Raw genomic sequence first — 22,906 nt, 5'->3', positions numbered from 1 at the left:
GGGGAACAAGGCCTTCCTTCTGTTGACAGATTGTTGAGAGCGGGGAACAATGCCTACCTTCTGTTGACAGATTGTTGAGAGTGGGGACCATGGCCTACCTTCTGTTGACAGATTGTTGAGAGCGGGGAACAAGGCCTACCTTCTGTTGACAGATTGTTGAGAGCGGGGAACAAGGCCTACCTTCTGTTGACAGATTGTTGAGAGTGGGGAACAAGGCCTTCCTTCTGTTGACAGATTGTTGAGAGTGGGGACCATGGCCTACCTTCTGTTGACAGATTGTTGAGAGTGGGGAACAAGGCCTACCTTCTGTTGACAGATTGTTGAGAGTGGGGAACAAGGCCTTCCTTCTGTTGACAGATTGTTGAGAGTGGGGAACAAGGCCTACCTTCTGTTGACAGATTGTTGAGAGTGGGGAACAAGGCCTACCTTCTGTTGACAGATTGTTGAGAGTGGGGAACAAGGCCTACCTTCTGTTGACAGATTGTTGAGAGTGGGGAACAAGGCCTACCTTCTGTTGACAGATTGTTGAGAGTGGGGAACAAGGCCTTCCTTCTGTTGACAGATTGTTGAGAGTGGGGAACAAGGCCTTCCTTCTGTTGACAGATTGTTGAGAGTGGGGAACAAGGCCTACCTTCTGTTGACAGATTGTTGAGAGTGGGGACCATGGCCTACCTTCTGTTGACAGATTGTTGAGAGTGGGGAACAAGGCCTTCCTTCTGTTGACAGATTGTTGAGAGCGGGGAACAAGGCCTTCCTTCTGTTGACAGATTGTTGAGAGTGGGGACCATGGCCTACCTTCTGTTGACAGATTGTTAAGAGCGGGGAACAAGGCCTACCTTCTGTTGACAGATTGTTGAGAGCGGGGAACAAGGCCTTCCTTCTGTTGACAGATTGTTGAGAGTGGGGAACAAGGCCTACCTTCTGTTGACAGATTGTTGAGAGTGGGGACCATGGCCTACCTTCTGTTGACAGATTGTTAAGAGCGGGGAACAATGCCTACCTTCTGTTGACAGATTGTTGAGAGCGGGGAACAAGGCCTTCCTTCTGTTGACAGATTGTTGAGAGTGGGGAACAAGGCCTTCCTTCTGTTGACAGATTGTTGAGAGTGGGGAACAAGGCCTACCTTCTGTTGACAGATTGTTGAGAGTGGGGACCATGGCCTACCTTCTGTTGACAGATTGTTAAGAGCGGGGAACAATGCCTACCTTCTGTTGACAGATTGTTGAGAGCGGGGAACAAGGCCTTCCTTCTGTTGACAGATTGTTGAGAGTGGGGAACAAGGCCTACCTTCTGTTGACAGATTGTTGAGAGTGGGGAACAAGGCCTACCTTCTGTTGACAGATTGTTGAGAGTGGGGACCATGGCCTACCTTTTGTTGACAGATTGTTGAGAGTGGGGAACAAGGCCTACCTTCTGTTGACAGATTGTTGAGAGTGGGGAACAAGGCCTACCTTCTGTTGACAGATTGTTGAGAGTGGGGAACAAGGCCTTCCTTCTGTTGACAGATTGTTGAGAGTGGGGAACATGGCCTACCTTCTGTTGACAGATTGTTGAGAGTGGGGAACAAGGCCTACCTTCTGTTGACAGATTGTTAAGAGCGGGGAACAATGCCTACCTTCTGTTGACAGATTGTTGAGAGTGGGGAACAAGGCCTACCTTCTGTTGACAGATTGTTGAGAGTGGGGAACAAGGCCTACCTTCTGTTGACAGATTGTTGAGAGTGGGGAACAAGGCCTTCCTTCTGTTGACAGATTGTTAAGAGCGGGGAACAAGGCCTACCTTCTGTTGACAGATTGTTGAGAGTGGGGAACAAGGCCTACCTTCTGTTGACAGATTGTTGAGAGTGGGGAACAAGGCCTACCTTCTGTTGACAGATTGTTGAGAGTGGGGAACAAGGCCTACCTTCTGTTGACAGATTGTTAAGAGCGGGGAACAATGCCTACCTTCTGTTGACAGATTGTTGAGAGTGGGGAACAATGCCTACCTTCTGTTGACAGATTGTTGAGAGTGGGGAACAAGGCCTACCTTCTGTTGACAGATTGTTGAGAGTGGGGAACAAGGCCTTCCTTCTGTTGACAGATTGTTGAGAGTGGGGAACATGGCCTACCTTCTGTTGACAGATTGTTGAGAGTGGGGAACAAGGCCTACCTTCTGTTGACAGATTGTTAAGAGCGGGGAACAATGCCTACCTTCTGTTGACAGATTGTTGAGAGTGGGGAACAAGGCCTACCTTCTGTTGACAGATTGTTGAGAGTGGGGAACAAGGCCTACCTTCTGTTGACAGATTGTTGAGAGTGGGGAACAAGGCCTACCTTCTGTTGACAGATTGTTAAGAGCGGGGAACAATGCCTACCTTCTGTTGACAGATTGTTGAGAGTGGGGAACAAGGCCTACCTTCTGTTGACAGATTGTTGAGAGTGGGGAACAAGGCCTACCTTCTGTTGACAGATTGTTAAGAGCGGGGAACAATGCCTACCTTCTGTTGACAGATTGTTGAGAGTGGGGAACAAGGCCTTCCTTCTGTTGACAGATTGTTGAGAGTGGGGAACAAGGCCTACCTTCTGTTGACAGATTGTTGAGAGTGGGGAACAAGGCCTACCTTCTGTTGACAGATTGTTGAGAGTGGGGACCATGGCCTACCTTTTGTTGACAGATTGTTGAGAGTGGGGACCATGGCCTACCTTCTGTTGACAGATTGTTGAGAGTGGGGAACAAGGCCTACCTTCTGTTGACAGATTGTTGAGAGTGGGGAACAAGGCCTTCCTTCTGTTGACAGATTGTTGAGAGTGGGGAACAAGGCCTACCTTCTGTTGACAGATTGTTGAGAGTGGGGAACAAGGCCTACCTTCTGTTGACAGATTGTTGAGAGTGGGGAACAAGGCCTACCTTCTGTTGACAGATTGTTAAGAGCGGGGAACAATGCCTACCTTCTGTTGACAGATTGTTGAGAGTGGGGAACAAGGCCTTCCTTCTGTTGACAGATTGTTGAGAGTGGGGAACAAGGCCTACCTTCTGTTGACAGATTGTTGAGAGTGGGGAACAATGCCTACCTTCTGTTGACAGATTGTTAAGAGTGGGGAACAAGGCCTACCTTCTGTTGACAGATTGTTGAGAGTGGGGAACAAGGCCTACCTTCTGTTGACAGATTGTTGAGAGTGGGGAACAAGGCCTACCTTCTGTTGACAGATTGTTGAGAGTGGGGAACAAGGCCTACCTTCTGTTGACAGATTGTTGAGAGCGGGGAACAAGGCCTACCTTCTGTTGACAGATTGTTGAGAGTGGGGAACAAGGCCTACCTTCTGTTGACAGATTGTTGAGAGTGGGGAACAAGGCCTACCTTCTGTTGACAGATTGTTGAGAGTGGGGAACAAGGCCTACCTTCTGTTGACAGATTGTTGAGAGTGGGGAACAAGGCCTACCTTCTGTTGACAGATTGTTGAGAGCGGGGAACAAGGCCTACCTTCTGTTGACAGATTGTTGAGAGTGGGGAACAAGGCCTACCTTCTGTTGACAGATTGTTGAGAGTGGGGAACAAGGCCTTCCTTCTGTTGACAGATTGATGAGAGTGGGGAACAAGGCCTACCTTCTGTTGACAGATTGTTGAGAGTGGGGAACAAGGCCTTCCTTCTGTTGACAGATTGTTGAGAGTGGGGAACAAGGCCTACCTTCTGTTGACAGATTGTTGAGAGTGGGGAACAAGGCCTACCTTCTGTTGACAGATTGTTGAGAGTGGGGAACAAGGCCTTCCTTCTGTTGACAGATTGTTGAGAGTGGGGAACAAGGCCTACCTTCTGTTGACAGATTGCTGAGAGTGGGGAACAAGGCCTACCTTCTGTTGACAGATTGTTGAGAGTGGGGAACAAGGCCTACCTTCTGTTGACAGATTGTTGAGAGTGGGGAACAAGGCCTACCTTCTGTTGACAGATTGTTGAGAGTGGGGAACAAGGCCTACTTTCTCTTGAGACAATGCTGAGGATTACCTTCGGCTGAGTATCTTAAGAACGACGAACACTCCAATTGCTTCCACTCCACACGACGCCAGAATAACCCCTACATACAGCGTGGACTGCTTCTTGCTCCAGGCGAACATGTTCATCCCCAGGGGCGTCGCGATGCTGGAACCATATACATTCATCGTAACAATGGGATCCGAGGATAACTTTTTAGAATGTCGATTCGTCCAGATAATTCGGAAGAGTCGTTCTACCGTCTTGGAAATTGTAGTACATAAGGGGCAGTCGGGTAGCCTAGTGGTTAAAGCGTTCCCTCGTAACGCCGAAGACCCGGGATCGATTCCCGACATGGGTACAATGTGTGAAGCCCCTTTCTGGTGTCCCCCGCCGTGATATTGCTGGAATATTGCTAAAAGCGCCGTAAACCCATACTCACTCACTGACTGTAGTACATAAATGTGTCATTACAGGTGGAATCAGTTCTATAGTTCCGTAATCCTTGGGAGATTCAGGGACAGAACAGGTTCCTTTTACCTCATGTACCTTTCGTTAGAGCAGATTTAAATGTGGGAAAATATGTTTGTTTGTTGTTTGACGCCGCATTCAGCAACATTCCAGCTATTCGAAAACGGTCTGTTAATAATAATCGAGTCTTGACCAGACAATCCAGTGATTGATATCATGAGCATCGATCCGCGCAATTGGGATCAATGACATGCTTCAACCAAGTCAGCAAGCCTGACCACCCGATTCCGTTAGTCGCCTCTTTCGACAAGCATAGTCGCATGGATTGTCTGATCGAGACTCGATTATTTACGGACCGCCGTCATATAGTTGGAATATTGCTCGGAGTTCGGAGGTAAGCAACATTCAAACATATATTTGGATTAATAATCATTATTAATATCATCAACGTCATTTATATCAAATAAAATTGTGAGGTGAGAGATTTTTAAATATTTTAAAATTCTATTTCTATATATTCTAATTTGATAAAAACAATCAGTTCAACGTATCTGTGTGATGACTGTGAAGATGCAGTAATGCAATAATGCGATGAAACGATGAGTTGATGCGATGATGCTATGGGGTGATGCGATGATGCTATGGGGTGATGCGATGATTCTATGGAGTGATGCGATGATGCTAGGGAGTGATGCGATGATCGATGCTAGGGAGTGATGCGATGGTCTATGCTATGGAGTGATGCGATGGTCGATGCTATGGAGTGATGCGATGATGCTATGGAGTGATGCGATGATCGATGCTATGGCGTGATGCGATGATCGATGCTATGGCGTGATGCGATGATCGATGCTATGGGGTGATGCGACGATCGATGCTATGGAGTGATCCGATGATCGATGCTATGGCGTGATGCGATGATCGATGCTATGGAGTGATGCGATGATGCTATGGAGTGATGCAATGAAACGATGGAGTGATGTTATGAAACTATGGAGCGATTCGATGAAACTAAGTTGCGAAACGATGAGACGATGCGATGTAACGATACAGCGACACTACTCGGCCATCATATACTGAACCAAATTAAAAACTTCACAATCCTAAAATTTTAACCAGTTATCATTGTGGGCCCTTATTAGGTATTTAAATAATAATGGTCACGTATTGTCTTCAGATAACACCCGTTTTTGTGCAGGTGAATCAATAAAAATCATGTGCACAGCACTATAGTGGCAAAAGTGTTTTTTCACGTGCAACTGGTCACGTGGCCATAATGCCGCACGTGTTTCCAGCCATACTTGTTAGCGGTCATTAACAAAAAGAGAAAAACACAAGAAAACAAAAGTCTTTACGGCCATTTGTCATGCCACCCCTTTCAAATGTGCAACGTGAACGTGCCATCGGCATGTTGCAGACGGGAACGTCCGTAGCTGAAGTCGCAAGGACGATGGGTTGTAGTCGACGGACTGATAAGATTTACAGACGCGTCTACAGCAAACGGGTACCACCGCTGATCGCCCTCGGCCAGGTCGACCACGTGTGACGTCACATGCAGAGGATCGTCAGAATGTCTTACGTCACCACCGTAACCGAGTTTTGACCGCTACATCAACCAGAAATGAACTGTTTAGGGGTAGACTGAGTGCGCAAACTGTTCGAAACCGTCTGAGAACTGCTCACCTTCAAGCACGACGGCTATACTGCGGGCCGATTCTGACTCAATTACACAGACGTCAACGTCAATTGTGGGCACAGCGACACTTACGATGGACTCAGAGGAATTGGTATTAAGTCGTCTTCAGTGATGAATCCCGATTTAATCTTCGATTTGCTGATGGTAGGGCGAGGGTGTGGAGGCGCCGTCATGAACGTTACGCCAAGTGTTGTGTACTGGAAGTTGACAGATTTCGAGGCGGAAGTGTCATGGTGTTGGGTGCTTTCGGTGGCAATGCACGTTCCAGGCTTCTTGTCATCCGTGGCAACCTCAACGCTGCTGCTTACCGCGACCAGGTACTGGCACCAGAACTTCTGCCTTTTATGGCAGCACATGGACCCGGTTTGATCTTCCAACACGACAATGCCAGACCCCACACAGCAATTTTGACATGGAATTTCCTTCAGAATGCGGGAGTCAACGTCATGGACTGGCCGTCAAGGTCTCCCGACCTCAATCCCATCGAACACGTCTGGTATGCTTTTGGCAGAAGTCTGCGAACTCTCCAGAACCAACCACAGAATTTGCACGATCTTGGCACCATTTTGCAGCAACAATGGCGTCGTCTTCCAAATCATGTGTTCACAAGCATCACAAGGTCCATGCGGAGGCGCTGTGTGGCAGTTGTCAACGCACATGGTGGCCATACACGCTACTGAACTTGTGTGCCATCAGATTCTCGTGCTTGGGACTTATGATTTAAACTGTTGATGTTATTACCGAATACCGTAGGTGCTTGGAACAAATTATTGTTACCACCGTTAATTGAAATCCTTAAAAATGTGAAGTTTTTAATTTGACTCAGTATACATTTTTGAACATTAACTGTCCACGGATGCGATTGGCGTGATGCTGAATCATAAATGCTAGGTAGGTCTGTATTATATTCAAGAAAGAAAACAAGAGATGTAGCGATGTTCTTGGACTGTATACTTGCAATTGGGAACAATAAATCACGATAGTCCTATTGAGATTATGACCCCGTTCCTCATAAACATTCTTTGCGCTATGATTATCGTAAGTCAATGTTAAAGTATGGGCGTTACGGTTCAATCCCATTGTGCCTACATCATACTCTGCCAAATCCGAAAACGTGTGTACCGGGAAATGGACAACAGGTTAATAAGAAACACCCATGCAGTTCCTACATGCCGCTAGTCACCTTATCAAATCTGGACAATAACCTTCTATGATTTGCCAATGGTTAATTGGTTGAATGTGAAAGTATTGCCAAAACTATTGTTATATTTTTCTTCTGTCTTATATTATAATTTAATATATCCGTGACTTTCATTACGTGTTATGATTTTATTTCATTCCACAAGTGTTTCCCACACTGTTTCGTTGTTTCAGGATGGACCAGTCTATCTCCCATCACAGGTGAAGCAGGTAACATGTTCACTCATGCATCACTTTCTGAGCATCAGACCGTATCATTTCATTATTTTACTGTGGGCAGAATGGGACTGGGCACATTTGGGAAGACACCGGCTTTACGATCGTCTTGGGTTAATATGGCTTTGGTGAACGCACAACGGCCTGGAAGATTTATGCATTGTCAATATAGCGTTATTCGACCCGATATATACCCAGCGACCTAAAAGGAATCCAGCATATTTGGGGTAGTAAACGGATACTCACGTTTCAAAAATCGTGAAGATGAAGAGAACGACGAAGAATATGATGATGCAGTAGATCACCGCAAAGTAATCAGGCTTGTAGTTCTTGACCGATTCTTCATACGCTGGAAGATGGAACGTCATACGCTATCAGAAATACATTGAACAGTAAACTTCGGAAACATTAACTTTAACCTGGGTTTTTAGTCGCTTTAATCATGACACGCAATTTCAAACGGGCCTTCGGCGTAACGAACTATTATTCTACACGACCGCCCTAAAGCATCAAACTTCGTTATATCGAAAAAATATCGAAATTCAAACACCAAAAATAATGATAATATGTTAAAATCAGCATTCCTAATTTTGAAATAAACAAATTCTATCAATTTAAAATAATGACATATATAGTATCAATAAGAATCGACGGGTACGATAACACACAATCAGCCAAGTCACTGAGCCTAACCCCCGTGAAGATTTGGGTTATAATTGGTCTTCAGCACCCATGCTTGTCGTAAGAGGCGAATAACGGGATCAGGGTGTCAGGCTCGCTGACTTGGTTGATGCATGTCATCGTATCCTAATTGCGTAAATGGGTGCTCATGATGTCAATCACTGGATTGTCTAGGGCATACTCGAATACTTACATACCGCCGTCATATATTTGGAATATTGCTGAGTGCGGCGTTAAACAAACAACAAACAATCACAGAGCAGACCACAAATACCCCCTCCTACACACATACACTCCATCCTCGCCAATCTCTCCCCCCCCCCCCCCCCCCCCCCCCACACACACACACACACACACCACCCCCGATCTTCAATAGATATGAGAATCCAACCCGAACCAAAATCAACCATACACACACTGACAAAGATTCACTTACAGCTTTGAATGTTTGTAATGGTGACGTCATCGTGGACTTTAAATTCTCGAAAGACGGCAAAAAGTAGCACAACGTTGACTGTGCAACATATGGCGCCCAAGATGGCGGGCGCCGTGTACATGTTGAGGTGGAACCCAGGAGCCTCGACAGCCCCGGGGTAGGAGATAGGCACCAAGGCAGCCTGGATAACTGTCATGGAAAGTACCGAGTGTAGAAACATGTATACAGCCATGCAAAGTCAGAGGCAACGGAAACTCTTGTCAGAGCGGGTGAAGAGTGTTCCATATTTGGGGTTTATTTCATTCATTAATTCGCTTTTTACAATTTTTATTTTTATTCATTTTATATATCGCACTTATCAAGGTACTAGTATCTGTTCAAATGCGGTTTATTACAGTTATGTGTTCCCCAACCAGAGGATCTGTTTGCATTCCAGTTATTATTCTCAACTCCCTGGGAGGTATACATGCCAAGCTGCTTTTCTCAGGACATCCTGCGTGTCCAGTTAGGATACAGTTTTGGGGGTAAAACCAAATGTCACAATATTTCTTTTAGTATTATTTTTCAAACAAATCCCATCCCTCCCAGAAGATGTCTTCTCTTATTGCCTACAGTGCACTTTGCTAGACTAACATCTAGTCTCTGAAATGAACATATCATACAGAAAAAACAGTTGTTCAGTTATCTTAATAAAAATATAATAAAAGGGAGCCCAGTGACTCTCTTCATTTTCAGATAGCAGTAATCTAGACTTGTCAAACATTATAGACTTACATGGGCTGTATTTGATATATATTTGTATCAGGGTCTGTAAGACAGACTATGCACTTTGCCTACAGTGTTAGTTATCAAAACAACTTCAGGGTTCAGAGTGAGTGAGTGAGTATGGTTTTACGCCGCTTTTAGCAATATTCCAGCAATATCACGGCGGGGGACACCAGAAATGGGCTCCACACATTGTACCCATGTCGAGAATCGAACCCGGGTCTTCGGCGAGACGAGCGAACGCTTCAACCACAAGGCTACCCGACCGCCCTTCAGGGTTCAGAGCACACACTAGCAAAACCTTCATCCCTCTACCGCAATGAACTTATCCATGCAATTCCATTGTCAACAAACAAGGAATAATCTTAGACGTGTAGTGGACTTGTAGTAGGCTTGTAGTTTATCTTAAATATATGAACATAATACAAAATGGATAACAAATATTTGACATTTCTCACAATGTAAAATCCAAGATTTGATCCCCAAATAATCATATTACACACATATATAGCTGAAAAAAACATTTGACATTTGTAAAATCCTTACAACCAACTGCTTGTTTGTAAATAAAACAGTTGGTTGTGAGTTCAACTCCAAGCATGGTTGCAGCCACCTATCACAGTGGGGAGCCTTCACTGGTGGCAGTGATAGCATAGAGAGCTCCGCAAACGGGCTATCACTGTGAGGAGCTTGGAACCACTCCAAAATTAAAAGGTTGTCCCTTTATTCCAAGGTACATATTTGACATTACCCGGTCCAAGGATGAATCCAACAGACTGGAATATGCTGACATTGGCCATTGCTGGTGTACGTTCAGACACGTTTGTGGCCCCTGCTACATAAGCTCTCACGACAGCCACGTTCCCTGAAACAGATTACAGTCACGCATGTGATTAATCCTGTTTTGCTTATTTAAAGCATTAATCGTGTTTTTTTTGTCAAGCAAGTTTATCTCTGCAGCCGTTGTAATATGCAGCTACCAGCCGACTCGTCTCGCATCAAAACACGGGCTGTGTACTCTCGGACAGATGACCACGGAGTACGCTGATCACTGTGTCGGATTAACGAGACTGATTTAGGAGTGATTTCGGTAATTCGTTGTAAATTAGGTGTGTCGGAGTCGGAGAGCAGGACTGATTTAATCTGTTCCCATCATAGGTGTCGGATAAAGCCGGTTTTCGGATTAACGAGACTTGACTTTAATCAAAACATGGTTGTAGGACAAGACAAGACAATAATTTATTTGCGTCTCACCCATAAGGTACATTGTACAGTATACATATAAATCAAAACACGCGTAAAACTTACGGCCAGTCGTAAAACGACTTATGAGAGACGATATGATCATAAAACAAACATGTATACTAAAATGAGATACATACAATATATACATCATGAATATAAAATAGATCGGCGCTTCAATAAAATATCATAGCAGGTTTTGGCCACGTAAAAGGTGAGATCGGAGCTGGATAGAAGTAGTGTAAATTGCTCACAGTAGGAATAGCCTTTGAAATACGGATCAGTAAAAGTACATCGTTTAAGAAGATTGTATGTGATTCTCCCGTAGTTTGAAAGTGTAATAAAGTTATTATAGGAACAAATACATTGACGAATCAATGTAAAGTTACAGTGACACCGGGTGTTCGCGATACGGGCAAGAATGTGAGATCAGGCTGGATGTCACAAAACCCAAAATCCATGATTCGTGTGTATGGTTGGTTTGTTATTTTACGCCGCATTCAGCAATATTCCAGCTATTGGACGGCGGTCTGTAAATGAACGAGCCTGGACCAGACAGCCTTGTGATTGACATCATGAGCATCGATCTACGCAATTGGGATACGATGCCATGCATCAACCAAGTCAGCGAGCCTGACCACCGGATCCCGCTAATCGCCTCTTACGACAAGCATAGTTGCCTTTTACGGCAAGCATGGGTTGCTACGGGTCGATTAATGTGTATGCTTTTGAAAAAAGATTCTGTTTCTAACAAAATTCACAGGCCCCACAGAAAATGAAAATGTATTGGTCGGTTGGTTAAAAGAATGTACATTCGTATACACTTGTAAAACTTATAAGACTGTATTATTGGTATAATGACCCAAAATGAGTTAAGGGCCACCTATCACTGCGATAGAAGTGCGTTTATGTGGTTTTATATCACAGTCAATTGTAAGCAAGTTTTATCTCTGCGGCACGTTAATGATCGAACCCTAACCCTAATGGCCCACGCCGTCGGTAACAATGACACAAAATCGCCATGGTCATAACAACTACGTGAACGCCCCTCTATCGACAAGTCATACTGTGTACCTACAGGCATTCTTGCCACGGGCAGGTGGCCAAGTCGTCTAAGGCGCCGCGATTCGCTGTGCAGAGTTGCGCCCTTGAGCACGCCAGAAACCTATGATTGTGGGTTCGAATCCCGTTTCGCCCGATTATGTTTCTAGGTTTGTCAGCACCATACCCGTGCTCGTGGGTTTCACCGAAGTGGTAAACGTCTGAGACCTGCATCACTTCTGGCTTTCCTCCCACTTTAAGCTGACACGCCGTGATATAACTGGCATAGTGTTAAAAGCGGCGTTAAACCCAACTCACTCACTCACTCACTCTTGCCACGGGTAGAAGACTATGTAATACTAACCAAAAACAATGGACGATTTGAAAACCGGAAGCAATTGCCAAAAAGGGTATGACTGGTAACCAATTATACTGATTATCATTAACGAACAAATAATTGACAGAACACTTGATCCACAAGACGCGGTGGGACAGCCTAGTGTAAGCGTTCGCTCGACACACAAAGGCCTGGGTTCGATTCCCAACATTGGTACATGCGTGATGCTCATTTCCGGTGTCCGCTGCTGTGATATTGCTGGAATATTGCTAAAAGCCATCCAGTTTCCAGTTTGTTTGTTGTTTAACGCCGCACTCAGCAATATTCCAGCTATATGACGGCGGTCTGTAAAATAATCGAGTCTGGACCAGACAATCCAGTGATTGACATCATGAGCATCGATCCACGCAATTGGGATCGATGACATGTATCAACCAACTCAGCGAGCCTGACCACATGCAACACAGTTTCAACTGAAGGAATTAGTTTGTTTGTTTGTTGTTTAACGCCGCACTCAGCAGTATTCCAGCTATATGACGGCGGTCTGTAAAATAATCGAGTCTGGACCAGACAATCCAGGGATTGACATCATGAGCATCGATCCACGCAATTGGGATCGATGACATGCATCAACCAAGTCAGCGAGCCTGACCACTCGATCCCGTTAGTCGCCTTTTACGACAAGCAGAGTCACCTTTTACGGCAAGTATGGGTTGCTGAAGACCTATTCTACCCCGGAATCTTCACGGGTCTGAAGGAATTAACTCCAAGGGGGCATGGCAGTACTGCTGCGCGGTGTCAGGCAACAAACATAGTTTCTAATGCAAATTGTATGAATGCTACCGGTAGGGAAGGGTATGCTTACCCTTTTCGCGAACACCTGGTGTCACTGATTATCAGTGATCCAATCCTATAATGTTCTTGCTAATTTGCCTTTTACGCCCAATAGAATCTGTTTCGTCGGATAATCGATATTAGTTATTCTCTGGTGTTGACGTTTTATAGTCATTTGATTGCACCCACCTGCGCCAAAGCCAATTAGTCCACGAGCAATGATCATGAGAAGCCCCTTGTTCCCCGGGATGGACTGTAGATAGGCGTACATGATGTTCGCTCCTATACCCAGTGCAATGGAGGCCACCAGAGGTTCTCTGCTCTGTCCCCTATAGTTGGCCCACATCCCGAAAAATGGGGATGCCACGAGCTGCCCCACGCTATAGGCGGCCACCACCCATCCCAGGAAGTCGGCAGTAGCAGATGGGTCCAGCTGAACAGAAAGGTTGGTTGGTTGGTTTGTTGTTTAACGCCGCACTCAGCAATATTCCAGCTATATGACGGCGGTCTGTAAATAATCGAGTCTGGACCAGACAATCCAGTGATTGACATCATGAGCATCGATCCACGCAATTGGGATCGATGACATGCATCAACCAAGTCAGCGAGCCTGACCATCCGATCCCGTTAGTCGCCTTTTACGACAAGCATAGTCACCTTTTACGGCAAGCATGAGTTGCTGAAGACCTATTCTACCCCGGAATCTTCACGGGTCTCTAAATTGGGATAAAACATGACGGTTATCTCTGTACATTACATGTTAAACATAATGTCCCGGAGTTGCTTTATAAGTTCTATACTTTTGTTGGGAACAAATACCACGGTGTGCAGTTGTGAGAGCACAACAGTGACTCACAACACCAACACAACAATAGTGCCCGTTGATAAATAGGAATGGTTGTGTTGCGCGTTGAAATGAACATTTTGCGGAGACCTGACCAAAATAATTTTGTCTGGCACGTAGAAACCACACGGTAAATGTAGTTACACGAGTACTCCCTTGGGAGTACCCTTTGTTGCCCTGACGAGGGTGTACGGGGCGGATGTGTTTAGTCACATTCTGGCATGACTAATGAACACACTGGTATGGGGTTAAACGTCGTGTCTGTCGCTACGTACAGCATGTGCACGTGTTTGTGGGTGTTTGGCTGCTTGTACGCGTCCGGACTAATGTCGATGTGATCGTGCTAGCCCACTGAGATACGTCTCGGTTGGACCGGACACGCGAGTGTGGCTTAACAGGCTTCAGAGTTACTATGGAAACGCTCGTGGTAAAAACGTTAAAACTCGTAAAAGCGTTGGCTCGTCATGAAGACCCGGGCCCGATTCCGATACCATTGGTAATCCTCCCACATGGATTGAATACCGCAAAACGACGTAAAACTTCATTCAGTCAATCTGATTCTATTCGTGAAACACTTGCATACGTTGGGTTGCAAATCTAATTGATCTCGCGGAACAAAGTGCAACACAAAGATACACGATACAAAGATGCGGCAATTACCCCGCTGTCTTCGGAATTCTCATTAAGAGCTCAGTGGCTCTGTAATGGAAACCTGAATATACCTTGACATTTCCTTCTTGTGAATAAACACATGCTCTTGCTACCTTTGATCTCAGTGAGTAGTATTTCAACGTAAAATGTCTTTTAGGGTCATTTGTTTTTTCGTTTTTTCTTGAAATTGCAAGACACTAAGTTAAAATTTTAAGATTATAACTAGAAATTTCAATTTAGTATCTTGAAATATTAAGATACTAAGTTGAAATTTCAAGATGCCAGGTTATATCATAAGTAATGCTAAGATATGAACTTGACACTTAAACTTATTATCTTGAAATTTCAAGATCATTTGAAATTTCAACTTAGTATGTATCTTGAAATTTCACCATAACATCTTGAATTTTCAGCTTATGTATCTTGAAATTTCAAGTCAGTATCTTGAAATGTCAATAAAAAAATAAATAAAAAAATAAAAATAAGTTGGCCTAAACGGCTACCGCATGTTTGTATGTTTGTTGTTAAACACCGCACTTGACAATGATAGTTGGGTTTAATGCAGCCTTGAACATTTTAAAGTCATTTGATGGCATGTTAGCTTAATGTGACTTTGGTTGTTGTTTAACGCCGCACTGAGCAATATTCTGCTGTATGAAGCCCGACGTAAATAATCGAATCTGGATCAGACAATTCAGAGGTTGATATTATGAGCAATGATCCTCGCCGTCGGGGTACGATGACACGCAATCAACCAAGTCACCGAACCTCACCACCCGATCCTCCTTCAAGCATAGTATGGTTGGGACCAATACTTCACTGGAATTCATGTTCAAGTATTCACGTAAATCCTTGTATAAAGTGTTCCATGTTCATGATGTCAATCACTCGGTTGTCTGGTCCAATATTGCCGAGTGCGGCGTTAAACAACAAATAACCTAACCTAACCATAACCTTGAATGAAGTGAGGTAAAATGGGGTCAAATGTAGCGTTCAAGAATGCTTCACTTGTAAATAATTGAGTGAGTGAGTGAGTGAGTGAGTTGGGTTTAACGCCGCTTTTAACAGTATTCCAGTTATATCACGGCGCGTCAGCTTAATGTGGGAGGAAAGCCAGAAGTGATGCAGGCCTCAGACGTTTACCACTTCGGTGAAACCAACGAGCACGGGTATGGTGCTCACAAACCTAGAAACATAATCGAGGCGAACCGGGATTCGAACCCACAATCATAGGTTTCTGGCGTGCCCAAGGGACGCAACTCTGCACAGCGAATCGCGGCGCCTTAGACGACTGGGCCACCCGTGCCCCCCTGTAAATAATTGAGTCTGATGGACATAATGAGCATCGATCTACACAATTGGGATACGATGACATGAACCAAGTCTGCGAGCCTGACCACCCGATCCCGTTAGTCGTCTCTTTCGACAAGCATGGGTTGCTTATGACCAAGCTATATCACGGCAGCCTTTAAATACTCCAGTCAGGACCAAAAAACTGGTGATGGAAAGCACGACAATATGTAATCAACCAAGTGACAGAACCTGACCACCTGATCCACTTAGTCGACTCGCATAACAAGTATAGCCCCTACCTTCGAATTCTCACGGGAAAGCGATTTGTGATCCGTGTATGTGTAAATGAATATGGATTTAACACTCGATGGTGTAGAAATGGTGCACACCCTACAGTGCTCAGTAGACCCCAGTGATGAAATATAATGTTTGTTTGTTGTTTAACGCCGCACTCAGCAATATTCAAGCTACATGGCGGCGGTCTGTAAATAATCGAGTCTGGACCAGACAATCCAGTGATTAATATCAAAAGCATCGATCCACGCAATTGGGATACGATGACATGCATCAACCATGTCAGCGAGCCTGACCACCCGATCCCGATAGTCGCCTTTTACGTATACCACAAGCATAGTCGCCTTTTACGACAAGCATGGGTTGCTGAAGACCTATTCCACCCCGGATCTTCACGGGTCTAATGAAACATAAAATCGCTTTGGTGATTATTTCTGTTCTATCCCCGCGTGTCAACTGGGAGCGGAAAGTTATGCACATTTTGGACATTTACACTTTGGTGAAACCCATGAATGACCACGGGTATGGTTCCGACAAACCACAATCAGGAGGATAACCAGGCAAGTCTGGGACTCGAACCCAATATCAGAGCACGCCCAAAGGACGCAGCTATAAACTACCGGATCACCTGTGCCAGTTAATGACATATAGATCAGCCGATGACACCTCGGAACATGAGGAGGTAAGATAACTGGTGAGAGATGCGTCCGTGACAGGGTCGGATTATTTTTTTTTGCACTCCCATCCTCCATTAAGCGATAAAGTATCGTATCTTACTGACAATGTCCAGTCAGCGCTTAAAGATACACAACTGGTTTGGGACCCACATTTTCAGAGCAGTCAGCATTAAATACAAAACAGTAAAAAAACTTTACAATGTAAATATAGAGGATTTCCCCCCGTCACTCGATGAGAGAAACATATTAGTATATACTTTTTGTGTATTTGTAAATTATTTCATTACAAATGTAAAACCTTGAAACGTAAATTCTCCCTACCTAACACACAGTAACGGCTCACCACCCCATGTATTTGCGACTAAAAAAGTAGTTTCGTGTTTGCAAAATTTCATAAAATGTAAACAAAAGTATAAAAAATATTTAGGGTCACGAAAATTCTTTATCATACATTTCGATATGATTATATACAAAATCAACTTTAACAAAAAATATTCTTGAAAACTAGGAGACCGCTGGTGGAAGCGAAAGAATACATGCTGCTCAAGTAACAAAAATGGCGCTTTGCGAAACGAACAGTCTCGATTGACGAGTTAAATGAGAAATCAGCAACCTAAAACGAAACATTTTCGAGAGAATAACAAACGACAAGAAGTGATATTAACTCCATAAATGACCATTTGTCATTATTTTGCCTTGCCTATGTGGAACTAACGTAAAAAGGACGACAACAGTTTGTGTGCGGGCCAGACACTTACGAGTGAACTCTTGTATACAATAGTATACAATGGTTCCGTCAAAGTGTTATGTTCACTGCAGTGAAATATCAAGTGTTATGTTCACTACAATGAAAATATCACTTTTCTCAACTTTAAAAAACTCAGTGTTTCACACTGAAGTATATATTAAAAGAGAATATTCACCTATTCAGAAACAGAAATAATGTCATATCGTGTTATAAATACATACATGTTCATCTCATCGCGAAACGCATCGCGCAGTAAAGAAATATACAAAATATTGAGTGTTTAAAGTTGCTTTTAAGTCGAATTAATACAGAGACCGTATTATCACATAATTATCGATGGCAGTTTACTTTTACCCATTGAAATACATGAGTATTTTTTCTTCTGAGATTGTATTTCTTTCTCACGACCGAGAAGAGTGCTAAATAGTAAAAAAGGCGTAAAATGCCAACAGAAGGTTTCTTGTATGCTTCGTCTACCCTGCCTCAGCATAGAAACGGTTCCAAGCGCTAAGAATGGTAAGATGTATTTCTATTCTGGTGATGTATTCACAAACACAACGCGTCATTATGAAATTGGAGTACATACCACTTGCAGGAATGGCCATATTGAAGATAAGGTCAAGGTGAAGGTCACACTGCTGAGAAACATCGTCAAATACATCACCCGGATGGACCACCATCGCTGCTGGTCTGAGAAATCGCCAGGTTGAACGACCTTTTTCTTAAGGCTGAAAATGAGAAAACATAAATATATCCAAGGAGAAATACATAATAGATAAGACGATTAAACAAGACGAATTAATGAATGAGTGATACCTAAATGAATAATAAATAAGAAAATACTGACGATGAATAAATAATTAGATAAATAGGTGGATAAACAACCAAAACAAAAACAAAAAATGTCATCCACAATACATGTAAAATTAAAGAAAATTAAGATAAAATGGATTCATATTTCACCGCTAACAAATTTCAATGTCCGTATTTGGTAGACATGAAATATATATACATGTAATGAGGAAGGTAATCGCACTCTCCAGAAGCCAAGACTCACTATAAAGCCATGTATGTCAATGTGGTGTTGTGGACCATGTAAATATATCTGACAGATACAATGTCGTTATCAGAGGGTGCTCCGCATGATCTAACTGACATGTTTAGATAGCATGTACTGACAGACAATCGGGCAAAGTCTAGGTTCTGACACGGAGCGGTATGCATAGCTTGTCGCAGCCGTATTGGAGTCTTTCCTTGTGTATACATACACTCCACAGCTGTGTCAATGCTCTCGCCACTGTTATTGGGTTAGTTGCCGGACATTAAACAGCACAAATGTAGCAACGTTTTATGTATTGATTAGACCACGTCCAACATTTATGACACCTAAAATGCTAAAAAACATTGTTTTGTTCAAGGTATTTTGAAAGATACTCAGGAACTCTATGATCAACTGTGAGAACACACTGTGCCGATTTGGGTTATGAAAAGCATGTCCCGGAGCAAGTATACCATTCATTTTGGACCAACTCGAGCACTTTTATCAATCATCTAAATATTACTTAAGAGGAAATATAGCCCTGATCAAGATTATAGTAATTTCTTTTCTATCTGTTCGTTTCGTTGAACGAAAAGCTACAAAATCACAAGTACTGGAAAAATACTGGAATGCTTAGAGTAACAATCTGTGTAAAAATTGCATAAAACACATTTCGCAGTTCATAAACGGATAAGCAATTAGTACTGATGTAAGTAAATATTAAGTTGTTAATTTCATACCATTTCTCCCACGTCGCTGTGGCAGAAGACTACGTTCTTTAGCCTTCAGTGCGGACATCGCGGGTTCCATTCCCGCTGGCGACAAACGTTTATTATGAAACTATTCTATCATCAAGATAAATGATAAGGGATAAAAGAAGTTCCGTCATTGCCGCCAAGTGGTGTTAAACTAACAATTCAGTAAGTACGACCACGGACAAAGGAGCTATGTTGGGTTAGTTGTTGATAGCAAACAGACAACACAAATGAAACAACGTTTTGTGTTCATATAAAGTTACAGTTGTCACACTGAGATAGGACAACTGCTAAAAAACCCAGTTTTGTTACAGACATACACATACCTACAATGCTGCATTGTCACGGCTGCGTTGTCTTAACATTAGAGCATGCGCACTGGGAATCTAATATATAATGTTTTGAACACACAATACCATGTAGATCAAATGGTCAAATGTAACAAATATTATTATGTTTCATAACACTTTCTTAGTAAAGTACAGATTGTATTCCTTTTTTGGGTTGAGTCACACCCGGGATTCGAACCCACACTGCCAGTGTGAGGCACCTCATCGCCAGCACACAAAGTCAGCGATCTAACCCACTCAGCCACCACAAAATGAAAGTCCGACAACTGGTATCCTGGATCACGTACTTTGTGTACCTCACTGACTTTCGGCCATGGGAGTCGTGCCAATTTACACTCGTCAGATGAGTACACAAAGTACGTGATCTAGACTACCAGTTGTCACACTTTCGTTTTGTGGTGGCTGAGTGGGTTAGATCACTGACTTTGTGTGCTGTGCCTAACTCTGGCAGTGTGGGTTCGAATGCCGGTAGGGGCTGTCGGGTAGCCTAGTGGTTACAGCGTTTGCTCGTCACGCCGAAGACCCGGGTTCGATTCCCGAAATGGGTACAATGTGTGAAGCCCATTTCTGGTGTCCCCCGCCGTGATATTGCTGAAATATTGCCAAAAGCGGCGTAAAACCATACTCACTCACTCACCCACTCACAAAAGAACTAGAATATGTACATGACTGAGAAAGTGTTATCCCAAATATACTATTTGTTTCATTATGCTTGTTAGATCAGGACTCGTTAACTCCTACAGGGTGGTGGCAAACCTAGAATAAACCTAGAAACCAGCACAAAAATGTAACATAAAGTGGAGGTGTGGGGTTGTCATCAAAGTGTGATACAGTCACTTGTCATCAGGGGCGGTCGGGTAGCTTAGTGGTTAAAGCGTTCACTCGTCACTCCGAAGACCCGGTTTCGATTCCCGACATGGGTACATTGTGTGAAGTCCATTTTTGGTGTCCCCCGCCGTGATGTTGCTGGAATATTGCTAAAAACGGCGTAAAACCATACTCACTCACTCACTTGTCATCAAGGTTTTATGTTTTAACATATCTCACCATCATCAAGACATGCTTTCAGTAAAATTAAGTATCAACAACCCGTTATATCAGGAATTTGCCATTAGGTTAATTTTGATATTTGATAACATATCATAAAAATGTAATTATGCTTAACATATTTGGTCTGTTTTCTATTTTTTATTATTGAAAGTATTACACTGCTATAAATAATCAGCACAACTGATGGCTAATCCCCTTCAACATCTTTATTTATGTGTGCGTGTGCGTATGCGTATGCGTGCGTGCGTGCGTGCGTGTGGTATATGCGCACGTTCCAGTGGAGTATCTTTCGAAGCTCCAACCGTTTGGAAGTTGGGTGGGGTTGGGATTCGGTGGTTGGGGGTCATCGTGTAAGCTATGTTATAAATAAATAAAAAAATGGTTATCTAACTCCTATTATTTAGTGGCAAATTGGGAATGTGCTCTAACGATATCCAAATGAGTGAGTTAGCTGTAGTGTAGGGTAATATGAAAATAAACTGTGACTTACACATTCATGTAGGCTATGTAATAAAACATCTTATTTTGTGAACCTTGAATTATTTATTCTTTGCTTTGGAGACGACGCCACTTTAATCCGGATTAAGCAAATACCAATTGATCACCGTCCTCTCTCTCTCTCTCTCTCTCTCTCTCTCTCTCTCTCTCTCTCTCTCTCTCTCTCTGTGTGTGTGTGTGTGTGTGTGTGTGTAACCCGTGAAGATCCGGGTGGAATAGGTCTTCAGCAACCCATGCTTGTCGTAATAGGCGACTATGCTTGTCGTAAGAGGTGACTAACGGGATCGGGTGGTCAGCCTCGCTGACTTGGTTGATGCATGTCATCGTATCCCATTTGCCTGGATCGATGCACATGATGTCAATCACTGGATTGTCTGGTCCAGACTTGATCATATACAGACCTCCGTCATATAGCTGGAATATTACTCAGTGAGGCGTTAAACAACAAACAAACAAACAAACAAACAAACAAATGATATGGTTATTGAAAGGGTTATGTCTCTCTTATTTACACCCGAGTCAATCATTCTTTGAATCTCATGCTTTGTAATATATATTACTACCTCTATACTTCTCCCTCTAAATATGTGTGAATATGTTATGCTCAAGTCACTGGATGACAGTGATAAAACAACAACCGTCATAAGACTTTCAATGAGGGCTTGGTTTGCATGGCTACGCGAAGAGTTGATTTTTTAAGAGTATACTACTGCCTCTACAAAAATTGGCATCTATCCCTCGAAACTTCATCAAAATGTCAATACAACTCATAATACAATTCCCAATTGCGTGGATCGATGCTCATATATCATGATACTATCAGCTGCTCCCACCGCCTCGTTTTGAACGACCGTCAAGCTACGGACTATGGGCTATGGACGCGGGTAAAGAAGGGATGGGTGAAGACTGTTTGAGTAACACACGCCGATTGTATGGCGCTTACCACATGAGCTGTTATTTTGGGGCGGGTTAGCGGGTTAAGAAGCAACCCATTTTATTTGCAACCTTATATGTTCATGAAAACATCGGACCCGTAAAGATCAGGGGTAGAATAGGTCTTCAGCAACCCACTTGACCTAAAAGGCGACTATGCTTGTCGTAAGGGGCGACTAACGGGATCGGGTGGTCAGCCTCGCTGACTTGGTTGATGCATGTCATCGTATCCCAACTGCGTGGATCGATGCTCATGATGTCAATCACAGGATTGTCTGGTTCAGACTCGATTATTTACAGACCGCCGTCATATAGCTGGAATATTACTGAGTGCGAAATATAACAAATAAACAAACGTGTGTTTGTACACCTATTATACAAGTGTGTGTCAGGAATGGCAGTGACCAGGATATATTGTCTCACAGACCAGTGATTTGCGGGATGTTTTATTAATTGCGCATTTACCCGTTTATAATACACATCACATTTAAATAAAACACTACCCTCTCTCTTAAACTAATTCAAGCCTTATCCTGAACATATTATTATGTCAACTGTTAGAGCATGAAAATTAATTATTTGTCAAATCAAACTTCAAGTAGCCATACTTATAAAGCCTACCACGAGAGTTTACGGTAAGCATGCGATCACTTCACATCTTGGTGATACGGGATATCTAAGCCACCGTAATGGGATGCAATGTCCGTCAAGTTTGCTTCGTGAATCAGTCTGTGGTTAAACATAGCCTATATCTACTGAGTAAACCTTACCTGTTTTTTCTCAATATTGGCGTTCGTTCGTTCGGTTCTTCCATGTCCGACATTTGAGGTGTATCCTTCCGCCTCTCTTGAAATATCGTCTGCTAGACAGAAAGGAGCAGACGATAGGTCATGTGGCGACCGCGCGAC

At 43.4% G+C, this 22,906-nt stretch overlaps 1 protein-coding gene across 2 annotated transcripts in view; it reads right to left on the bottom strand.

Annotated features, from left to right (window-relative positions):
• The window catches only part of LOC124143672 (major facilitator superfamily domain-containing protein 8-like), a 29,220-nt gene extending 6,314 nt beyond the window's left edge, over positions 1 to 22,906 (bottom strand). The window contains exons 1-7 of one of the 2 annotated variants that reach the window (XM_046512698.2): positions 22,769 to 22,906; positions 17,960 to 18,101; positions 13,056 to 13,299; positions 10,164 to 10,277; positions 8,648 to 8,836; positions 7,777 to 7,879; positions 3,981 to 4,115 (exon numbers count right to left, since the gene is read on the bottom strand). In XM_046512698.2, the coding sequence (XP_046368654.2) occupies positions 3,981 to 4,115; positions 7,777 to 7,879; positions 8,648 to 8,836; positions 10,164 to 10,277; positions 13,056 to 13,299; positions 17,960 to 18,101; positions 22,769 to 22,821 (980 nt within the window). In that variant the 5' untranslated portion in view covers positions 22,822 to 22,906. Of the gene's footprint in view, positions 1 to 3,980; positions 4,116 to 7,776; positions 7,880 to 8,647; positions 8,837 to 10,163; positions 10,278 to 13,055; positions 13,300 to 17,959; positions 18,102 to 18,430; positions 18,455 to 22,768 lie in introns of those variants that run through there. The other variant, XM_046512699.2, reaches the window with a different exon arrangement.

The sequence above is a fragment of the Haliotis rufescens genome, unplaced genomic scaffold (genome assembly GCF_023055435.1).
Source record: "Haliotis rufescens isolate VD_foot unplaced genomic scaffold, xgHalRufe1.0.p SCAF_7, whole genome shotgun sequence".
Taxonomy (NCBI): Eukaryota; Metazoa; Mollusca; class Gastropoda; order Lepetellida; family Haliotidae; genus Haliotis; species Haliotis rufescens.
Note: the sequence above shows the minus strand (reverse complement) of the source record. Positions and strands in the feature narration are given on the sequence as shown.